Source organism: Thermobia domestica, chromosome 18 (assembly GCF_964235325.1).
Source record: "Thermobia domestica chromosome 18, izTheDome1.hap1.1, whole genome shotgun sequence".
Lineage (NCBI taxonomy): Eukaryota > Metazoa > Arthropoda > Insecta > Zygentoma > Lepismatidae > Thermobia > Thermobia domestica.
The window spans coordinates 93,917,707-93,942,618 of record NC_137471.1 but is presented as its reverse complement, the minus strand read 5'-3'; the positions used below and the strand labels follow the sequence as shown (position 1 = coordinate 93,942,618).

Below are 24,912 nucleotides of genomic sequence, written 5' to 3'. Positions count from 1 at the left end.
ACATATCAACTTTGTTACCTTATAAATTTCTCGTTAGAAAACGGTATATTTCCCACACTACTTAAAAATGCTAAGGTTCTTCCAACTTTTAAAAAGGGTGATGAGAATGTCATGACAAATTATCGACCTATTTCAGTGCTATCGATATTTTCAAAAATATTTGAGTCAGTCATGGCAAAACGTCTTAGCAAATTTTTAATAAATCATAATATTATCTCGACTTTTCAGCACGGATTTCAGAAGAATAAAAGTATTGATACCGCTTTATTTGATTTTCTTACAGATGTCCTGAAATCACTCGATAATAAGAATTATGTTATAGGTTTATTCATCGATCTGTCAAAGGCATTTGACAAAATTGATCACAATATTATGCTAAATAAATTGTCTCAATATGGCATACGTGGCGTAGCAAACCAGTGGTTTTCATCCTACCTAACAAATAGATGCCAAACTGTTCAAATTACAAAAGTTGAATCAAATCGATCCTGCACTTTCTTCTCAAAGCAAACAAAAATTACCAGAGGTGTCCCTCAGGGCTCTATTTTAGGCCCTACTCTATTCATAATTTACATAAATGATCTGATAAAAACTTTACACCCCACAAAATGCATGTTATATGCTGATGATATAAATATAGTTATTACTGAACAAGACCCAAATTTAGTATTGGTCAAGATAGAAAAGGTTATAAGCAAAATAGTTACTTGGTTGAATGCAAATAACCTTCTCCTAAATACAGATAAAACAGTCGTAATTAACTTTCGTTTTCCAGGAAATAATCCATCCTTCCCTTCGCTAAACATTAATGGAAAACAAATTGAGTATTCTAATGCAACAAAATTACTTGGTGTTTACATCGATGATGATTTGTCTTGGCAAACCCATGTTAAAACATTAAATAAAAAATTGACTACTTTATGTTTTGCGTTCTTTAGGTTACGAGATACAGTTTCACGAAATAGCTTATTATCAATATACTATGCAAAAGTCCAATCACTCCTCAGTTTTGGAATTATCTTTTGGGGGTCAGCCGCATGCAGTCAGGAAACATTTCGGATACAAAAGAAAATACTACGAATAATATTCAGACTAAATAAAAGAACATCATGTAAACAAATATTTAGATCACAAAAAATTTTAACCCTTCCAAGCCTATACATATATAAATGTATACACTTCGTGAAACAAAACAAACAGATGTTTATACAAACAAGAGATATTCATGCATACAACACGCGGCAATTAAACGACATTTACGTAGTACAACAAAATTACTCCAAGTACCAAAAAAATGTTTATTTAAATTGTACGAGACTTTATAATACGTTACCATCACATTATAAAGAGGTAAATTTTAATACTCAAAACAAAATTCGTACTCTGTTACTTTCTAAAGCATATTATTCAGTTCAGGAGTTTGCAAATGATAACGCTGTATGAATATGATGTAATTATGTAACAAATTTAATATGCGATGTTTATTATAATTTTGTACTTCAAATGGTGTAATAAGCTGTAATTACAATTTGATTTATATGCGTGACAACTGTAGAACTTATAGGAGATACTCTCCATATTGTAAGTCAAAACAGGCTAAATAAATAAATAAATAAATAAATAAACAAAGTAGACGTAAACAAAGCGAAATGAATTACTCCGCGGTTCACACGTGCTTTGGCAGCGAGAGACGTGAACAGCAAGATCGTCTGCTTACTTACTGTCGTCGCATAACTTCCAAAGTGTAAGGCTACAGTTGGTTGGTAAATAATTAACATACTGACACTGACTACTGCTATGTTGGGAATATGTATTTTCTTAAGTCTTTATATAAACGAGATTGTCTCTGTTCCTGATGTCTTCTATGGTTTTATAAAACGAGACGAAAATGGATTATTGTCACACATCGTTGCCATGACAATAATTTTAAATGTGGGGTAGGCGCGCGAACACATACGCATGCCCAGTAAATACTATGGGCCTTATGGAGAGTCGTTTTGACGTATGATTAACGTCATACTAAAGGCCTGACTACTGCAGGAAACATATGTTAGTCGAACTCTCTAGTATGGCACTAATAATGCGTCAAAACGACTCTGCATAAGCCCATATATGACCAAATACGGGTGAGATTGAAATAAAGCTGCATTTGTTGTTAAATATTATATATATTGCGTTAATTATTACAAAATGCAGGATAAATTCATGTATCTTTATTTGAAATGATTAGTTTAGTAGGGATTATATGGCGGTAGCATACTAGTGTAATGAGACCAACAACCAATCACTGGTCATCGACCCCCTGGTTGTCAGGTGGATTTGAGAATAGGGTCAGTTACGTTGCCTACATTTGCAATAATGTAATTAGTTTAACACTAAAATGATATACTAGGATGAAAATTATGTATTGTCATCAAATTTATGTATCTGTGCAAAATTTCAAAGCTCTAGTTAGTCTGAAAGTTGCGAGATTTAAAACAAAAAAAGAAAGAAGTAATTTAATACTAGCATTTTAAAATACAGCGGACTCTTCTTAATTCGAACTTGGATAATTCGAACAGAAGTTTATTCCCCTTGAAAACTATTAAAAACAATGGTAAGAAATCGTGGATAAATCGAACTTATGAACCTCGTGTTTGGATAATTCGAAATATTTACAACGAAAAAATTTGTAGTGTCCGACAGATTGGAAACAGAACAATGCAATTTCAGCTGGTTCTTGTTTATCTTACCCAGAGGCAGCCATGGAAAAGGGAAAGCTTCGTTTGTTAATACCACCTCCGCTGAACTCCCTCCTGCTATAGAGAATCTGACAGAAGGTGATTGGTATGCATCTCCCCTCCTCCTCAATAATCTGGAAGTGTCCATCCCATCTGCAGAAGTGTGAACTACCTTGAACCCTGTCCTCTACTAGCAAATCATTTGTACGAGACATTTGTGCAATTATTTTTAACTGAACTAAAAGCAGTGTCAAAAAAGGTAACCAGTTTCATTTGTGATCTATTGGTGTGCATTATGCACAATGTCGAATCGCGGCTCATATTCTAATTCCGTACAAAAACGTGGTGCTTTAAAGGTAAGGTGTTAATTAGTTAATTAGTTTTTCATGTACAGTACAATTATTTTGTTTCCTTAATTTTACTTAAAAATGAGAATTTTTGGTTAATTCGAATTTTGGATAATTCGAATTTTTTTCATGTCCCCTTGGACTTCGAATTAAAGAGACTCCACTGTATTTTAAGTAAAACTTCTTATTTCTGGTACAGCTTGTCCTTACAATTTTTAGCATTGTGTACAAAGGACTACCCGCTGACAATTATTCGACAAGACATACTACAATCTTTTTCCTTCGTCGCCACATCTGGTGACAAGCAGTGAAAATTAGTGGTCCTGATTTGGGCACCACCTACCGTGCAATCTTTTAACAAACATACAAACGCACTCGACATGAGTTAGTGTTATTGCTTCAATTTTTGATGCTATTTATACAATACAAACGCCGAAGCTACGTTAAGAAACTTCTTTCCCTCTTCAAAAAAAGTGCGTGCCATAATCCTAATGTCAAAATCCATTCATGTTAAGCCACTCTTTTTCTTTCTCGTTGTTGTAAATGGGAGGATTTGTCATATAGGCATTTTTATGACATTTTTATTTGGTTAATGTCTCGGAAAAAAGCGCTTCTGTTGTAAAGAGAATGCCAAACTCTGTGCTTATTTCTTTTAACAGAGAAAAAAAATCTTCCGACAATACAGAAAAATCTTTAACTCGAAGACTTTTCAACACTTGAGGTTTAAAAGTGGGGTTCTCTGCTGTTGAAACCCTAAACCAGATCATTTGCTTTATCTTATGAAGAGTTTCATTCAGGTCACAAAACATGGTTTGGATTTCAAAATGGATCAAAAAAAGGAACACATTTTAGAACTAAAGCGACAAGCCTCTACTACCAATAGAGTAAGAAAAGGGACAAAAATGTACCTTAATTCAAATTCATTGGCGCAGAAATAGTAGTTTTTTTTTCTTATTTGAGTGAGACATGGTATAAGATTCAAAGGGCCTAAAAAGACTGGTTTTTAAGTTATTCAATGCCATTGTCCCTGTGAAAGAGAAATCTTCAAATGACATCCTTGTAAAATAGTAAATCTTGAACAGGTATTGGAAAAGAACAGAATGTGTTGGGAGCAATGTTTCCAATTACATTTCTCTGTAGCCAAATTTTAAAGGTTTTCAGTCCTCTTTTGAAATACAGTAATTCAATAACAAACAATATGTCCATTTTGGAAAGTAGGCCATTGAAAACTTAGAAAATGCTATTAAGAGGCCTAATTACTGCGAAGTTAAAATACCGTTAATTTTATAATAATTATGTGAAATCTTCAAATAGATAATCGAAATGCGGAACAAAAGTGCTCTACACAATATTATTTTGCATAAGGTAGCATTATCATGAGTCAGCTAGTAGCTTTCCGTTTACAGCCATTTAGAAACGCGAAAATAAATGCCGATTTTTTAAATGTCTGGAAATCGAAAAAAAGATAAAGTGACTCGTGATAACGGTAATGTAAAATAATATTGTCTAGGGCGCTCTTGTTCCACTTTTCGATTATCATTTATCTATTCGAAGATACCACATAATTACTGTAAAATTATTGGTATTTTAATTTCGCCGTGATGGGACCTCTTAAACGAACTAATTATTGTTTCTAAGATCTTTCATACAGCAAAGTAATTTGAAATCGATATCTTTCAGTTGTATGTCCCACGATTATGCCGGCTAGGCTAAAGGAAATGGTGATGATGAGAAATGAATGGAATGAATAAAGTGGGAAGGAACGGGAGAACTCCGAGAAAATCCACGCACATGGTGTTTGTCCACCACAACATTAACTTGGCGCAAGCTGAGATAGAAACAGGGACCCCACGCACCAGAAGTGAACGCTCTACCACTGAGCCACTGCGACCCCCAGCAAAGAAATTTAAGTATGCCGACACTTGTGACGTCATAAGCTGCACATCCAAATCTTTCTTATACGAACAAAACTGGAAGCAGTTATAATTTTACTTAATAGTATAGTATTTTGTAAATATTATCTGGCTCACTTTGTAATTTTAAGATGTTTGGTTTGCCAAAATTTCTTTACACACTTACCTTCGTTGTCCGCCTCCGTGTCTGTCCTTCCGTCCTAAAGACAAAAAATTCTCGAGAACTACTCGGTAGATCATTGCCAAATTTAGTTAGAACAGTGGTTCTCAACCTGATCGACGACACACTTTACTGAGTTGAGTTGTTTGAGTTTAACGCCCCTTTCAGCACGGGGGCTATGTGAGACTTGACCCTACTGACTAACGTGGAATCCAAACCACGTGAGCTCCGGCAGGAATCGAACCCAGGTCTCCCACGACATAGGCGCGTACGCTAACCGCTTAGGCACGAAGGATCTTGACATATTTTGCTGAATATCTACGACATCGCAATACACTTATTTGATTTTTTTTATTAATAATGACATAAATTATAATAGCGTAAGACTAGAAATGTCTAAAGTAGTAACTCTATGTAATACTGAACATTGCTACTGTAGCTGTGGACATTTACTGGCACAGTCTATCCTTAAATTGATTTTTTTTTTTTTAGCTAATTATTAAATGTTTCATGATATTTAAATTCCAAAATTTCGCGACACATCCTATAAGAAGGCATGACTCACCAATGAGTCGCGACACATCGGTTGAGAACCACTAGAGTGTTAGGAATCGATTTCATTGATGGAAATGATGCGCAAACTGATCGTAGCAGAAATCAACTATTTTCAGTTTTAACGTTGATCGCTGTAGAGAAAAAACGGTAATAGATATCGTGAAGTGTTTTTTGCAATCGATAAAGCGTTCCAAAAATACGTTTCATTCCATCTTTAACTCTATACTAAAACCGGAAGTGATAAAAAGCCACTACAATTTCTGGTTTCAATATTGATCTACATAGAGCAAAAAGGATGAGATAGCAAGAAGCGGCTTTTTTGGAATCGATTTATCGTTCTAAGAATAGCACTCTGTTTAAACCGGAAATGGAAGAAATCAACCATTTCCGGTCGAGAAGTGGTTTTCTGCAATCAATTAAGTGTCCCAAGAATATATTTAATTTTCATTCGTTAGAAATCTATTCCACTTCCTGTTTTAATATTGATTAAGAAAATTATGTGCCATACCAACCAAACTTTTTACGTGGTGTACAAGTAACACTGCTACTTGTTTCAAAATATTCACTATTATCTTCATGCTTTTCATTAACATTCAATAAAGTGGGGGGAGGAGGACGTAGGGAGAACCCTTGAATGGTTATGATCAAGACAACAAATGTCTCGTATGGAATCTTGTGCTGTACGAACCATAGACATACCGAAATACATATTTTATATGATATAAAAATCAAATATTTGTAAGGGTTCAATCCCACGACACTCACCCTCATACGAGGTTTACAAAGTTAAGGTGGATTAAGAATTAGATTTTCGGATTTTCGGCATCTATGGTCATGTTAGTCTGTCACGTATAAGAAATGATGTTCCTCGGGGATCACACTATCCAAGGAAAGGAAGGAATCATTCTGGGACCTGTATATTAGGTACCATCCCGGTATGTGGCCCATGTGAATGAGGAAACCTCACTCAGGATGGCTGGCTTGAAAAAAGATTTTTACACTTTTTAGGACCGAATGTCCCCACCGAGGATCGAACGTGGGAACGCTCGCACCAAAGACGAGAGCGTAAGCGACTACGCTACGCGGGGCCAATTTTTAATAGTTAAGAATCCTATTGAGAAATATTAGGCGGTTGGCAAAAGTAAGAATTGCTTTATTAAGATCACGTAAGTGAGCCTTGCTAGATTGTAATGTTAGTGCGGTCATTGCTTCACACAATAACTTTTGAACGAAAGCGAATATATAAGGAACGACCAGAATGTGACTATTTCACCTTTTCAGGCGGCTCAATGCCGTAACTCTGTAACGATGCATTTCCCGACATACGAACTTTTTTCACTTGTCTTCCCATAAGGAATCCACCCCTGAAATTTTGCCGTACCTTTTTGTTACAAGGTGTTTTGAAGGTTGAACAATATATTTGCAATAGATTGTTAGAGCAATTATCTCGGCCATGTTCCTTAATGAAGTCAACCCGTTAACATCTTCATGGGTAATGGTGAATTTAACATACTGTGTCGTTTATACATGACATTCCCCAATTTTTATGCAATATGTACAGCAGTAAAGCATTATTGGTTCCGTATGATAAAGGATATGTAGTTTTTCTTACTGCAAACAGTTCAGTAGTCTTTATTTTCGCGTGATTCTTTTTACTGTTTTTACCATAACTTTTTTTTTCATTGTGATGCGACGTTAAGACTTTATAAAATAGTGTGCCATTACCCTAAGAAAATTTGAAAGACACTGCTCTTCTAATCTTTGTTATCAATGACTGCTGAAAGTATGAATTCTCTTCTCAAAATATTCTTTTCTCACACAGCATTTCCCATTACTATCGAGATGGTACTTTAAATTAATGCTCTTTTCGATATAGATTTTCTTGGCTTGCCTAAAAATAGATCTTGTTTCTCGCAGTGCGAATTAATTTATAAAATTATTGCGAACTTTAAGTTATATTCTTAAGGCAGCATTACTTAAACCATGGGCGCTTACTCATAATCAAATGAAGTAACAGAAGATTTTAATTTTCTAAAACAATACCTATTCTTTCCGTTACATTACAGATATAGGAAGTAGTTAAAACTATTAAAAAAAAAACAACAACAAATTTACAACTTTCTAAGACGTATAGATAGACTACAAACAACAACATATTTGCTACAATACATCCCTTCGATATTACACACTTTAAATCGATTCACTATTTTACTCTCAACAATTCTTTAGCTAATATTTCCCATTAATTAACAACACATACAACCATTACCCCATGCATAGATATTAATGTTACCAGAAAGTCCAAAATCCTTATTTCGTACGTTGTATATTTCATATCAGTAAGTTAAATTGTAAGAATCCCGATAACCTTTTTAAAAAAGTATTGAAAACGTATATTTTGTTAATCTGTTAGACAACACCAAAATCTACATTGTCCCATTCAACCATCAGTTGATTAAATAAATAAATAAATAAATAAATAAATAAATAAATAAATAAATAAATAAATAAAAAGGTTACGATATAAATTAACAAGTGTTATGCAGCCCTGGAAAGAACACAAGTTTATTAGTTTAGAAGCCATCCCGAACCACGGAAATTTACTTACTAAATCGTCAAAATTAATATCTTCATCGTCCCCAGAGCCATCAAAACCCTGGAAATAAATATAAGAAAATAAAAATATGAAATCAAAATTAAATCCATAATAAATGCCTAAGTACTTTCTTTACATATACTGTTCCGTTATCTTTCCGAGAATGCAAGTTCATAATTGTATTACAATTATAATGGAAATTGCGTCGTAATTATGGAAATAGTAGCCACAATGTCATAGTTGTGAAAGCTGAAAAAGTAGTGGGATGTGGTTATCAAAATAGTAGCAGAATGCTAAACGTTTATTAAGAAAGAAATTGCAATCATAAGCCATAGAAATATAATTGTCGCTTTTGTAATAATGAAATTGCAAACGAAAATCGCTATGTTTACTAAGGCAACAAATTCTTTAAGTGTGAAGAATTTATGATGTAGTTCTTACAGTAGAAATCATCACTCTATCAATTACCAAAATAATATATATATATATATATATATATATATATATATATATATATATATATATATATATATATATATATATATATATTAATGTTCTTAACAAGGTAACAACCTCAGGGTCACACAATTATGAAAGCAGAAGCTACAATGACATGTATTAAGACGGTAAAAGTTGTCACATTATAAAATTATGGAAGTAGAAACCGTAATACCATATATTAAGGTAAGAAATTAAACTTCCTTATTTTACAAATATGGAAGCAGAAATTGCAATGTTATGCACTAAGAAGGTAAAAGCCGCCATGTACAACTATGGAAGTAGAAACCGTAATGTTATATATTAAAAAGGTAAAAACCACTATTTTATACAATTATGAAAAAAACTAGGAATCGTAATTTCATACATTAAGAAGGTAAAAATCGCATTGTTTTACAATTATGGAAGTAGAAATCGTAATGTAATATATTAAGAAGGTAAAAGCTGCAAGGCTATACAGTGTGTCCAGATGAAAATATAAGAATAGAAAACTTGAATAACTCGAGAACCAATACTCATAGTAATACATAGAATAGTCCGGTTTTGCTTTTCGGAAAGAGGAAAGAATAGAATTTTATGCCCTGCAAACAACTGAACGCAACAGGACTTCACGCATGCGCATTACTCGTGAGCAAAAAGGTGTCCTTCACTGCTCGTAAGAAAGTGAAGTGCTGTTTTCAGTTCGCAGAATTCAAGTCCCCTGTAACCGTACAGAGAAGATTTAGACAACAATATGAACACGAACCACCAGACTATCACTGCGTTCTTAGATGGCACAAACAAGAAAGGCAGTGGGGAGGGGGGACCGTCAATGAAGAAATGGAGATGGTTCGGGAAGCTTTTCAGCGAGGTTCACTCAAATCGATAAGGGGCGTGAGTACACAACTGCGAATCTCGCGTATGACTGTGCATGATATCGTGCGGAAAAGGTTACGTTTCAGAGTCTGCAAGCTACAGCTTGTTCGAAAAGTTCAGTTTAATGATACGCCTTGTGATCTGAATTCGCTGTTGATATTCAATGGCACATTGATAAGAACAATGATTTCTTTAAAAGAGTAGCTTTTTCTGATGAAGTCACCTTCCGTAGGCATAACTGCAGGATATGAGGTAAGGAAAATCCACATCAGTTTGTAGAACATGAAAGTAACAGCCCAAAATTAAACGTGAAGTGTACGTTGACTGAAAATTCTGTCATAAGTTCATTCTTCTTTGAAGAGGCTACAATTACAGAAGCAACGTACCTGGCAATGTTGGAAAATTATGCTGTACCTTGCATACTACAGGGTACATGTTCCAACAAAACGTTGCTCCTCCCCATTACGCCCGTTGAATGAGAGAATTCCTGCATAACCATTTCCGGAACAATTGGGTTGAGAGGGGAGGTCCAATTCAATGGCCTCCGAGATCGCCCGACTTCATCTCTCTGGACTTTTTTCTTTGAGAGTGAGTGAAGACTTTTTTTTTAATACCAGACCCAACATTAAAATTTGAATTATTTAAGACAAAGAATTATCGATGTTTGTGGGTTCGTGACACCTCAAATGTCACTCAACACCTGAAGGGAGGTTGAGTACCGCCTTGATGTTTGCCGAGTAACAAAAGGAACACACGTGGAGATGAATCAGGAGAGTTGAGTACTTTTTTGTGGTGAATATAAAATTCTAGTATTTCCTCTTTCCGGAAAACAAACCCGAATGATTCTATCACTATTGGTTTTCGAGTTATTCAATTTTCTTATTCGTATTTTTTCATTCGAATACACTGTACAATTATGAAAGTAGACATCGCAACGTCATATATTAACAAGGTAACAACTGATGTCTTATACAATTATGAAAGTCTAAACCGCAATGCCATGTATTAAGGACCACGTAAAACCTCCATGTTATTCAGTGACGAAAGTAGATTTTTAATATCTCGTTCTACGAAGGCAAAATTATATTGTACAACTACACGTATGCAGTAGAAATCCCAATGACCTGAAGTTAACAAAATAACAACCGTCGTTGTGTTTCATGGTTGTGAAATTAATAATCGTTTGTGTGCATGTATTATTAAAGTAGCAATCATTCTATTATATAGGCATGAAAGAAGAATCAGGAAATCGTGAGGTGACCAACTATAAAAGGGAACTGCTACTATAATGTGTCATTGTAATACATTTTGGTATCAAAAAAAGTTGTAGTTTGAAAGATGCCATCCACCGTTTGTACAATTTTCAAAATGACAGATGACAACATCAGCGTAATGAGATTATTAACACTGTTACTATAATTTCGTTCGATCTATTAGTAGTTATAATTGTTTTCTATATATCAAAGTTTTTCAGTATGAAGATTTTTTCGACATGTAAGGAAATTTAGGACCAATAATTTCTAAATCTCTTTGCTTAGAAAATGATTTTCAGGAATATTAATTTGAAAACTAACCCCAATCCATCAAAAGCATACTGTACACATTAGTTTTGTTCATTGATCTACATGTTTTCCTCGTTTCAGCTATTCCGACCCATTGTAAAAAAATAAACTATTCAATGGGGTTTTTGACTTTTGCTTGTGATTGTACAATTTACAATCAGCATTTCCAATCACAATCATTCTAAATGTTAATTACAAACACATACACTCGAACACGAACATTTGAAAATATAAATAAAGAAAGCAAACATAAAATTCATATGTTTACCAGGAAATAAAATATAAATACATTGTGTGTACAATATTGAACAAGAAGAAAAAGAAATCACAATGGAACACAAATTTTATAAACAATAACTGCAGTGAAAGAATAAACAAGGTAACAGATTAAATAATGGGTAATAATATAAAAATGGAGAAAAAAATAAAACACACAGAAAGAGAAAAATAACAATAAATTAAAATAAACATAATACTAAAGCAATATACGATGAGAAATGTACTAAAAACAACACATCTTTCTAGTTGAGTATAAAATTACATTTTACACGTAACAACACAACAGAATGCACAAACATACAACACATTATGTTCTAATATATCCAACGTACATTATTTACAGGGTTGTAATGAACTATCAAAATAAGAAAAAAAAAGTTCATGTGGGAATATGGGGAAAAGTGCATGGTTTGCGGCCTAAAGCCGTTCAAAGCGTGAAAAAACATAGATCGCAGCACATGTTATTCCGGACATAAGGAAAAGCAAAGTTTACGGTTCCTAACACTTTGGACTTCCTGTCGACGCATTTCGTGTTCGCTGCTGCCAAAGCTTACCTTTCGACTACTTTGGACCCACCTTTAAGTACATCCATATCTGAGAATTCTATTCTGTTGGAAGCATGTTTCGGGAATTATGAGACCATGTGAAGTATCCGTTGCGCATCTATTGCTCATTGACACAATACTCATTTTTCGATGGTGTTCGTGTGACTTTCTTTATATCGATATGGACCAGTACTGCACTGTCCTCGTGTTCTAAATAACCGTGCTGCAATTGATTTTTTCCTCGCTTTTGGATGGTCCTTTCTCTGAAAGTATGCACCACCACAGATCCATATGAACTCTTTCTCTCTTTATATATACTGTATATGGATCTGTGGTGTAAAGTGCATACGTAAGGAATTATCTCTCAACATTTGTCAGTAGTTCATTAACACTCTCTACACCGAAATAAATCAAATTTTTTCATGAAGTCAAAAAATAAACACAAACGGATACAGTTCAATCTAAAAATTAATCTGGGATCACATGTACTATAGTTTCTTTTTGTTATGCGTCGCATGAAAGTATAATTTCGAAGTTAATTCGAACTAAAAAATTCAATGGGGCTTGAGGCGCGAAGCACCCATGTAGTCGGCGCGCATGGATGATGATGAATATTTCAATTCCGTGCTCGATTGTTGTTTGTTGTTGGTAGATTTATTAGCTCAGAAGCTAATGATGTCTACTTTCCTATCCTTTACTATCCTATCCTTTACTTATCCTTAAGTAAGTATAATCCTTTACTAGTCCTGCAACAATTATGCTCTTCGTATCGGCGGTTTAAACTTGAAATGAATACTGTTTTACATATAGAAATATCAGTCTCTTTCTGCTATAATTTAAATCGAAGTCTGATATAAACGCAGAGTATAGAACTTTTCTAAGTTATATTCATGATGAAAACGGATATAGATCTCGCGTCGTTTGTTTTTTGAATACCACTGCACGCTATCTTTAAACTTACCTGAGATTTTATATCTAAGTCTTAGCTAAGGATGATAATCTAAAAGTTCGTGGACGTGACGTACAACCACGTACAGTAATAAAACTTTCTGAGTCTGGGTTCCAGAAATTCCAGAACAAATTTCGAAATTTAGGAAGTAAGAAGTATGTCTGTGCCAGCTTTCCGTAATGAGTTTTAATTATGCAACTGAAGCTGTCATCAGCGCATAAGAGAATTCACGGATATAATTGTAATACAACAAAGTGTTTACATCATAATCTAGTTCTTTACATACAATTGTTTACAAGTAAACTTAGTTCCCTATTTTCTGATGTTTCGTAAACTTATATAACTGAAATGAAAATTGGACTTGACTCGAAATAAAATCTAAGATTAGGATTGCCATACAATTAAGCCAAAATTAAAGTTTAAGAGTTAATCATAATCTGGGGGTATATCTCATTAGCCATTTTGTGCACTGAGATCTTGCTACTGACGTAATGAAACGCTTGATTAGTTTATACGTTAGTATAAGTTTCACCTTAATAGATGACGTGATTATGATGATATGGTATCAAACTATTACGTTTCTCAATTTTGTCGAAAATTACGCATGAGGATTTACACCCACACACAACATTTTGTTCAGCTTAATGAATCTATCGATCGTTATGTGTCTCATCTGTAAACATCATCTATGGTTAGATGCTAATAAGATTGTAGAAGTATTTATTATACGGTATAATAGCTTATTGACAACGCCTCTTTTGGAATACTCTGTACATTTCATAGGATAGTAAAGAGAGAATCGGAAATTGTCAAAGGACCCAATGTGGATTATACATGGATCTCAAGCTCTTCTACACCACTGGGAGATAAAAACTCCGGAGAAGGAAGAAAGCCAGAGTCACTTAAGCAAATGGATCGCTGGTGTAGAATCAGACGAATATAAATAATGTCACAGGACCACGCGACAAGAAAACTGAATGAACAGCTGGAGAACGCTTTTTTTCTTCTTTCTACAAGGAAAATATAGAGAATGAAAGATAAAGGAGACGGGAGAGCAACTACAGAAAGATTTGTGCGATGCAAGTTGACGCTCATACAGACTTACACAGTGTTACTAACTAAAGAAAATTTGTGTAACACTTTAGAGTTTTTCCTCTCTGAAGTACACTTATTTGACTATAATGACACACTTCTATGCGAGACATCACAAAATTATGCACCTAAAACAAATGAAAAAGGATAACGAGTTATATTTCCAATCGTCAGGTTGTTCTGTCAAAACCTGAGGTTATAATATTCCATGTATTTGATGGATCTAATATTGGTATATATTGATATAAAATTTGCAACCATCATATAATGAGAAAACTAATTACCGTAACACGAGGGGCGTTGAAATGAAATCGAGACATTGGGACTGATAAAACCAAAAACAAATGTCAAGAAATGGAGACTGCATTTATTTCTCGACACACTTCTCTGTTACATTTATATATTTATGCGGTGTCATACAGAATTTTATCAAAGTAGTTATAGCATCTAAACTAATATAACTTTCGGGCATGAGAGATATTTGTATATATGTCTTAGGACCGTAGCTGTTTATTTTTGTTATAATATATGGTTGAACGGAGCTTAATGCCCGGAAACCCCCTTCTTACTTACCTCATTGCATTTATCCCATCATTTAATTAATGTTTGGATAACTGTTTAATTAATACCTAGATAGGTTTGATATAGGGAGATTCGTCAGTAAACCTGAACCATCTGACTAACCTGGGGCAGTCCGCTTCCCTTTGTCATCAGGACATGTAATGATGCGATACAGAAAATCCTGCCCTTTATCAAAATGTTCCTTCAAATCGTCCGTGCTGGTCAAAAGTGTAAAGCTGCCTTGGTACACAGGATATGCTAACTTTTCGAAAATGTAGATATTTGTGAATAATTATAATCTCCGTTCACACAGAAATGTTCATATCTTGTGTAATTTGACGACAGATTGTGCAGCAATTATCCAGAATCAGACTTCCATGCGCTAATGTTCACCGGAATAATTGCTTTGGGCTAAGAACTATCACAGCCGAATTCGTCACTGATCCGACACTATAGATAAATGTCTTACTGAGGGTGAGTGTCTCATATCACATTGTGCTTTAAGTTTTTCGTAGATTTACTCGGGTTTTATGCCTCTGTTGAGGAGAAACTTTATTACCACCCACTGTTTCAGGCTTGAGCTAACAATAGAAAATTCTGTCTGCCGTTTTGAGTGTCGGTCCCTGGATTGGCTGATAACACGTGCGTCACCTATCAGTAATAAGATTCACTTGCCGATTATAACTGCGATTTTACCTAATTTTTTCTATACTTATAAAACTAAAAATCTCGGTTTGATTTGAACGTCCCTAGCAATAAAATGTGTTTCACATATAAGCAATCATTCTCAAGATGGTTTCTCACATGATCCATCATGTTTTTCTAAACTTTCTTCAGCATATGGGAATCTGAAACCACAATTTGCAATGGTTGTTTTCTTGTCTCCTAGTGATGACCTTGATCTAGGAGTTTCACAGCTTCTGTCTCGGACTTTAGAATCGATATCCATGATGTAAATGAGTGAGCTTACTGATGTAACTTAGCCCTCGGCGCAGATAGCCGGGTTCGATTCTCGGCAGAAGCTCAAAAATGAAATTTTATCACTACATGAAGGAAGCTCTCTTGCAGCTTCAGAAACTGAATATACAAATTAGTACACTAGATAAGCTTTCTCCTGTTAACTTGTACGGATAAAATGTTATTTCTTTTACCGATGTGACTTCCTTCAAGAGCCAACACTGAATTTTAGTGTACTGATGAAAAGAGCTTTTTTTTTTTTTTTTTTTAAAAAAAAAAACGAAGTTCAACTCTAGAACAACTAGTAGAACAAAGAAGTTGAAAACTTAATCACTATTATTATGTTTCATTTGAACATAGCCTGAACAATTTTATTTTACTTCCCCATTTTGTCACTTCAAGACAGTTCTGAAAATGAAAATATTGAACTAGACTCTCGAAAACATGATAGGATAATATTTTATTGTGCAATAATTTTGAATATATTAACATAGAACAGTTAGTGTTGGTCACAAGAAGAGATGAAACGTGAAATAAAGTTTTTAACTCTCATCTCCGAAGTTTGTAAAAATCTCGCCTCGTTTTGATTCTCAAAAAGGTTATATATATCTTATCTCGAAATTGTCTCGTCTCGTTTTGTAAATATACGAGTACAAAATTGATGCACTATATTTCCTCCTTAATTTCATCTAGGGGTTATCAGAATGCTTCCGCATCATGAGAGGTCAACGAAAGGTGTAATATAACAACATTTAAACCATATTTACTATTGGAGTATCTTGAGTAATGATGGTGATAAACTCTTTTCATTATTTTCGTACTATCATTTTATCAATTTATAAATTTTTAATAGTATATTTTATATTGTATTGTAATTTTAAATCATATAATATCACTTAAACAGTTTGCGATCTAAGACTGGATGAAGTAGTGTTGCTCACGAGGCTCATGAAATTTCTCGCCTCGTCTCAAATTTTAAACAAAGTACTTCTCGTCTCAACGAATCGAGACGAGAAATTTATTGTCTCGTCTCGTGGGCAATACTGACGACAATTGAAATGAAATCTTTCAGTCTTGCGTTTAGAAGTCTTTGACTCAAAGAAAAGGATTGTTAATAGAAGTGAATGATCATGACATGAATTGATGGTATGAAAATGTGGAAGGAAACGAGAATACTTAGAAAAACTCATGGACAAGATGCTGTTTACTATGGCCTGGGACTCCTCTTGCCACAAATGAACACTCTACCACTGAAACATCGTGCTCTTAAACAGCAACAAGTAACAACTTGAAAAAAAATCGTCCCGGAATAAAGGATCAGACCAGGAAAATAAAAACTGTGGGCTTCATGGACATAGTTTTAGTATGTGGCGATAATACAGATGAATTCAGGAAGAAGCTCAGGGGATTTTTTTCCGGAGAAATATTTTTACCGGAAAATTTAGAACATTTCATTAGGTAATTTAAAAGTAGAAATACTGAAAGGAAAAAAATCTCACCTTTCCCCTAAAGATTCAATTTCTTCCTGCGTGAAAGATGTCTGAATTCATTACTGGGTGGTACATGGACATTGAAATTTGACGAGGTAATCTAAGAAAGACAGAATTATCACTTGAATATAGATACAACTCTTTGAAGACCCTATATTTAAACAAGGCTTCTTTGGCCATATCAAAAACTGTCTAGACAATGTCCGTAAAATGTCCAATTATGTCTCGTTACATCCGTTCGTATATATGGAGAGAAAGAATGATTGCTTAGAAGTTACTCAAAGTAGAGTGTTCTGAAGAAGTGAAGAGAGCTTTCAAAATGTCACTCACCCACACCACTCCTCCTGCAGAAAGAAGATGCGCTTCCTTGATGTGTGTTGGTTTCCTTCTGATAACTCTTGTGAAGTTCTCAGTTAAAACGCCTTATAAGAACAGTAGCTGGTTTGTTGGCAATGCACACACATTCAGAGACGCACGTGTTTCTTTGAAAAGAGCCGGGAGTCTTATGTAATAGCAATCAGTTCATTGCTCTTGTTGTAGCACATATTGCTCTAAGACGCATCGTGACTTACAAGAAGATGCCTCAAGGAGTCGACGAATACACAATTGTTTACAAAATGAATTCCTTTACGTTTTTTTCAAATAAAGCTACTCGTACTAAAGAATAATATTCATTTTCCTGGTATATTGTTTTTTTTTTAAAAGTAGTTATATTAAGCTAAGTTCAGCAAATTCTGATTATTACTTTTCCTTTATTAGTACACGATAATAATAATAATAATAAAACTATTATTTTATTTTTGGTGAAATACAACAAAAAATTGAATAAGCCTAAAAGTTTTGGAAGCGATTGATTATAATGAATTATAGCAAACCACCTGCGTGATATCCAGGAAAAAAAAAACTATACACTTCAACCGCCCAATGCTTTTAGTGTTTCCTTCATCTTATCACCCACACAAAACTCGTTTTTATTGCATCATATAAAAGCATTGTTTTAAAAGTTTTTTTTGCGGTTATTATTATATACTTTTTATTAAGATATTTCCAGATTCAGTTAATTCTTGACTGAATATTTTAAATTTGTTGATATTAAGTCAACAGAACGCCTAGTAGGCTGCAACTAACTAAACTTCTCAGAAGTCCTGGTTACATAACAAACAGGCGTTCGATAATTATTTCGAAATAATCCATTTTATAATTTTACAGTATAACATCAGCTACAGCAACAATTATGTCAAATAATGCATTGTCTTCGAATTTACTTATCTGCACAAAATTTCAGAGCTCGAGTTAGTACAGAAGTGCGTGAAATTTAAGTTATAAGATTTGACTCTAACGAACAAACAAACAAAAAAGTAACCTAATAAAAAAGTTTAAATCATTGTAATAACAATTAAACCATTGACAACATTAAACCATTAAACCTCTACAACATATACAGATCGCCGCATATCTATTATTAGAACAAGTCTTGGCGAGGCACATACTAGACTGGGATGTATAAAATTGATTAATAAATCTTTGGGAAGGGGGGAAGATTATGTAAAACATGACTTTTGCGAGTAGGATGCGCTTAATCCCGGTTAAATTGCTTTAACCAGAATAGGATATAGTGCCGTTCTTCAGAAGGTTAGAAGGTTTACACGATAGACTCTGTGGTTTAGCAGTACAGTGAAACCTCCCTTAACGGACACCTCTATAATACGGGCACAAATATAGGTCCTGGCTAAAGTATAGGTTCTCTTACGGAACAAAACCCTCCCTTTTACGGACACTCTCAGATACGGACGCGGACAGTTCTTTTCCCCCCAAACGTTTCAATAACCTCTTCATAACGGACAGAAATTATTCTCGGTTCTGCGATATATTACAGTAGACAGAAAAGTCTTTTCCCCATAAGTGTTTCTATCATGAGTCTAGACCTGATGAACCATCAAACAGAACAGCTTCAAGCTGAACTTGACATTCTTTTTTTTTTTTCTGCCAGCAATAAACTACTTTCTGGTGGAAATCCTAAAAAACCTTCAATAAGCAATAACACTCATGCAGGGTCACTCGTAAGGCCAAGAATTCCATGTGAAAGATCTTCCCTTCCGTAACAAATTTAGTCCTTTCTCCTCTGGCCCTTGCATCTTTCCCGACAATTTCATAGATAACAATTGAATTAATGTATTATTCTTTTTACAGGGTGATAATATGTACTTAAGAAAATTACCATACACGCATTATCTTTTGCTGTATACGAATATATTACCACACCCCCCAGCAGAAATGAATTTCTCCTTCATCCCTCTCAGTAATTTAAATACATACTAAATAGAGTATTTTCATATTCAAATTTACGTATTTACACTCATAATAATGCATTTACTGTTTATTAATGTATACAATTGCCATTGTGGGTAATTAAATTTCTGCAACCTCTCTGTAACGGACACCTCTCAGTAACGGACAAAAATTCATGTCCGAGCGGAGTCCGTTATTCAGAGGTTTCACTGTACTTGAATAAACTGTGTTCACATATAGGCTACTACACCACGGGAGGGAGATAGGTTTGTATGGCGTGTTATTTTCTTAATTAATATTGAAACCGAAAGAAGTACCACATTTCTACATTGCAGAAAACCACCTCTTGCTATCTTTTACCGTTCTTACTCTATAGCTATTATAGCGATCAACGTTAAAACCAGAAATGGTTGGTTTCTACTACTTCCGGTTTGAGTATCATCTTCATCAACTAACTCGCTTCTAACATTCGACCCTCTGCACTCTGGCCAAAATTAATGTTGATCCATCAAGAAGTTCTTTAGATTTTTGTCTTTCGGACGGAAAATATGTAAACAGGATTCTGATAAACCAACGCCTTAAAAATTGCTTTGAAAAGTTTATCCATCCGCCATTTTCAGTAGAAACTCACTACTTTTGTCTCTGAGAAACAGGCACGCACCAGAAATTTTTGTTGGGAGAGTTGCAAACTTGGGAGGGAGGTCCAACACTACAAGCCACTACGTCTATGAAGTATTGTACGGGTATTATTATATACCCTGAAAGACGATAAGTAATTGTAAAATACTTCTACCCATATTTTTAGAGGAAAAAATGATGGAACTAGATTGCTTTTATAAGAGAAAGACTACAGATGAAATGTATGATCAAATTTTCACGCTGCATCAATTATATTCCTGTTGAACAACTATAGTTTTATTGAAAAAGTGTTGAGTTAGGAAGTTTTTTTAGGGGGGGGATCTGGACCTGGTGGACTCCCGTGAATCCGTCCCAGTCTGAATCCACATCATAAAAATATTTGTCGCCTCCTTTTACCGTTCTCTCTCTATAGAAATAGTTATTAAAACTTGAATAAATAGTAAATTTTTACTAGTTTTGGTTTTAGCAAAGAGAGAAAACTTATTCTTCTTATATAACAGTAAATCATTAAAAAAAAAAAAAAAAAAAAAAACTCCTTCTCGCAACCCATAACCATCTTTGCTCTGTGGTGATCAGCACTGAAATTGGAAATGATTGATATCTGCTACTTCCGCTTTGAGTAGAGGGTTAAGGCAGGTTCTACGGCCTGAATCGACATCAAGAATCCGTTTTTGGCTACCTCTTACTATTTTTGTTCTGATACCTGTCGACAGACAGATGGACACAACCGTTCTATAACACTTCTTATACTTATGCACAGCATAGCTGGGAAGTCTAAAATAATTACTTAAATATGTCGTAAATGCGAATTAGAATTTAACTAAGAAAAATCCTTAGCACCCGTTATTACGATATCAGAATCTTGATGAATGCATTATTATTATTATTATTATTATTATTATTATTATTATTATTATTATTATTATTATTATTATTATTAATATTAATAATAATAATAATAATAATAATAATAATAATAATAATAATATTAAAGTTTCTAACCATGTTAATATTTTTGCTTCTATGTAGTTGGGAAGTACAAGATGTTGGACTCCCCACTGCTCAAACACAAGCAGGTAAACTGGGCGGAGTTCTTACATCACCATCCAAAATCATGGACACACTCACTTCCATGTACTAGGCGCGGATATATCGTCATACCGTACATATAGATCCTCGCTATTCATCTTATTACGTCACCCTTGTTAGTGTGATCACAGCTTTTTAATCCATATATCACATACACATACGTTCAAGTTCGTGCCACACGCATGGTTCGCGCGTCCTATGCCCCTGATATAGTTAACAGTATTTTCTTATGTCAATGCCAAATTCTTCACGAAATTTAAGTTCGCATTTGCCAAGGTAAGAAAACTTGTAATACCGGTTTTGCATTTCTCATGATACCATTGTATACATTGACTACATTGTATTCGTAAATCTACTGTCAATAAACTTATCTCAAGATTCATAATAGGTACACATTTCATTGTAGCATCGGCAATATATAACTTAACAGAGAAATTCCTTTATAGTGTCTTTATTCTTTGCTAATTTTTCTATTCTTTGCTTCAACGTTTAACAAATCATTTATCTTATGTACGCATTAGGAATTTATTATTATTTGTTTGTAATTTTATACACGTGCATGTATTTTGTGCACGTACTTGTTTAAAAATAGAACTGTTGTGGTTTGATTATTAATACAGCTATGTTAATCTTACGCACAAATATAATGTGCAACAAGGTTTTGGGGTTATAACCTCTACCCTACAATTAATTAGACTCATTATGCGAAAGATAAAATATTTCAGAAATACGCTGAGTTTAACCATGCATTTATACATCAGTTGTATTATGTGTATGCGATAACTGTTATTTTGGAAGTGCGAGCAACTAAAAGGCAAGGCAAACACTTGCTTGGAGGTTCAAAAGCGATTTGCTTCCTTCATACATATCTTCACAAAAACAATGTAGACCCTACTATACTTCGAAGCAGAATATAGTGTCCTTTATAATTAAAAAGGTTTGAGTTAAGAATATTAATGATACATATTATACAGTAATAATTATAATAATAATAATTTTAAAACATTAAATTTATAGGCTGAAAATAATATGCAACTACTTATTTTAATTTTGGTAAGTTACAGGTTTATTTACTCCAGATATGTTCTCAATGCCACTAATTTCTGTGCTATGGTAATATATAGTCTATAGTGAAGTTAGCCTAACATCCAGAGTCAAGAGGTGGCAATACTACTATTCCAGTATAGAGTAGAATTGGTTGGAATCTGTAGATACGAGTTATGATAAGAGAATAATTTACCGCACAAGATGACCTCTAAAGAGATGTCTCTGTTCAGTTATAGATCGTGTTAGAGGATTAAATATATTCCTATAATATTTTAGTTGATTACTCCTTTATTTTCATGTCAAATTGATACGATTAACTTTTGCTATCTGGTTCAGCAGTTGGGGGGGGGGAGGGATAATTACTCACGAGACGCAAAATTTCTCGCCAGTGTTTAGTGTTACATGATTCTAATATACAATTATGAATGATCAAGTGATTAGACAAAAACAATGAAGAATGTTCACCAACTTTAAACATACGTAAGTCATTATATGATATACTTCAATAATAAGTATGGTTTACATATTGTAATATAACCTTCGTGAACCTTTCGTGATGCAGTAGAATTCTGATAACTTCTAGACGAAATTAAAAAAAAAAAAGGGCATACATTTTGTATATAAAATTACAGAACGAGAAAAGATGACAAATGCTTTCCGAGAATCAACACGAGACTAGAAAGAATTCTTTGAGAATCGGGGTGAAACTAGAAAGAATTATTCAGGAAACGAGACGAGATTAGCAAAAATTCGTTGAGAGTCGAGACGAGACGAGGTGAAAAAACGTATTTCTCGTCTCATCTCGTGGGTAATACTAGTCAAGCAAAGCGACACTAGTACTCAAGTACATTAGAATTGGCTGCAATCCGTAGCTATGCATTGTGGTGAGAGAATAACTTATACACACAAGGTCTCTAGTTAGATGCCTCAATTAAGTTATAGATAAGTTATAGAAAGATAGAAGAAGTTATAGATAGGATAAACATATTCCTTTAATGCTTTAGTTGATTTTTCTCTTATTTTTACTGGCCCGATTGATACAATTAATTTTTGTTAGCTGATTGAAACAGCTCGCGATGACTGACGTATTCGGTAGCCAGCAACACCTTTTTAGTAAATGTATAGAAATAAATGAGCTAGCTTCTTGTGCATGTCTGCTGTCCTTACCTAACATATTCACTGTCGCTTCCAGTCCAACTGACGTTCTAAACTAATGAGGCGGAGAGATCAAGGTGAGATTAGAGCATTTTCCTGCCATTCAAGTGCTGGACAAAGTCAATGATTATTCTTAGTCGTTGCTTATCAATAACATAAGACAGCTAAATGAAGAATGATTAATGTGTATGTGACAACTTCTTCGCTGGGTAAGTCACGTTTCAATACTTACGGGAAATACTTTATAAAAAAAAAAGAATGAATAATGTTTTAAGGAATACATAGAAATCCCAGACGTTAAGTGAGAGTGAACAATTAGTATTGAAGCATGTCTTACTTTCGAACCACGATAGTAGTAGTAATGAAACGTCAAATACGATATGTTTCGTCGGACACGTTTTATACTATAAAATAATAAACTGTACCGACAAACTACAAGAGGCGATTCCTCACATCAAAATAAGAGAAAAGTGCATATGGACATGTGACAAAATAGGAACAGCTTCAATGCTAGGGTCGTACACGTGTTATTTGAACATACAGAACCGTGGAATGGGGTACATACCATCGTGAAGGAAGTCACGCATACGCTATTTAGAAATACACATTGCAGCAATGTGCAATGGTTGTGCAAAAGAAGGCCCGATTGGACAAAATGCAATCAGGCTTCCAACATAAAGAGACCCCGTGCTACAGTAAAATTTACTCTTGGCTTGTCAAATACACACAAGAACACATAATATATGCATTTTTTTGACAATCAACATGACTGTAGCATCTGGAGAAAGCAGTTTTCCCAGGTTGAAACCGATCAAAATTTGCTTGAGATCATCAATTCAGAAAGAACGATTGAACGGTTTGCACTTTATCCACTGAATGTGAAAATAGCAGAAATTCTGCACTTAGAGAAAATTCTAAAACACTTTGCATTTACAGAGAAAAAGCAATAATAATAATAATAATAATAATAATAATAATAATAATAATAATAATAATAATAATAATAATAATAATAATAACTTTCTCACAACACAAAGCAATAGTAAAATGACTCATTTATAGTTTATGAACGTTATTTTTAAAAGTTCAAAAAATGTAATTTAGTTCTAACACTGCACTTATTTTTTATATTTGTATTGGACGAACATAAATATTAAAGAAAAACATTTCACAGTTAATAAATAATTGGTATTGTGATCAAGCATTTTTCAGAAGTGATATACTAACACTATCAGTTATTTGTAGGCATACATGTGTGCAACTCAATATTAAAATGTATATTACATGTAGTTAGTCTATTAATTTCCATGAAATTTTTCAAGCGTGCATTTGATTGATTTCCATTCTATTACGAAGTTTTGTATGCAGTGTGACCGAATGAAAATATACCGATAATAATCTGAATAACTGGAGAGCCAATAATGATAGAATCGTCCGGTTATTTAGTAAAATTTAAGAAAGTAAGAGGCGGAGTTTAGCGAAGACTTTAAATGTAGGAATTTACGATATCGATAAATTCAAATTCCTTAAGTTTTGAGCTGTGGTCACATTATATGATTCGTTTAACCATCTTATATTGAACGGATGTCCATCCAACTTTACAATAGACAAGGT

At 34.0% G+C, this 24,912-nt stretch overlaps 1 protein-coding gene across 6 annotated transcripts in view; it reads right to left on the bottom strand.

Moving 5' to 3' along the window:
* Positions 1-24,912, bottom strand: part of Mp (collagen XV/XVIII-type protein multiplexin) — a 1,211,252-nt gene that overhangs the window by 165,047 nt on the left and 1,021,293 nt on the right. For 5 of the 6 annotated variants that reach the window (XR_014129286.1, XM_081746990.1, XM_081746991.1 and 2 more), the window contains exon 5: positions 8,304-8,351. The exons of the other annotated variant lie outside the window; for it this stretch is intronic. Coding sequence is in view for 4 of the 5 variants with exons in the window: in XM_081746990.1 (XP_081603116.1) it covers positions 8,304-8,351 (48 nt within the window). In the remaining variant the exon portion in view is untranslated. The remainder of the gene's footprint in view (positions 1-8,303; positions 8,352-24,912) is intronic. 6 annotated transcript variants of the gene reach the window in all.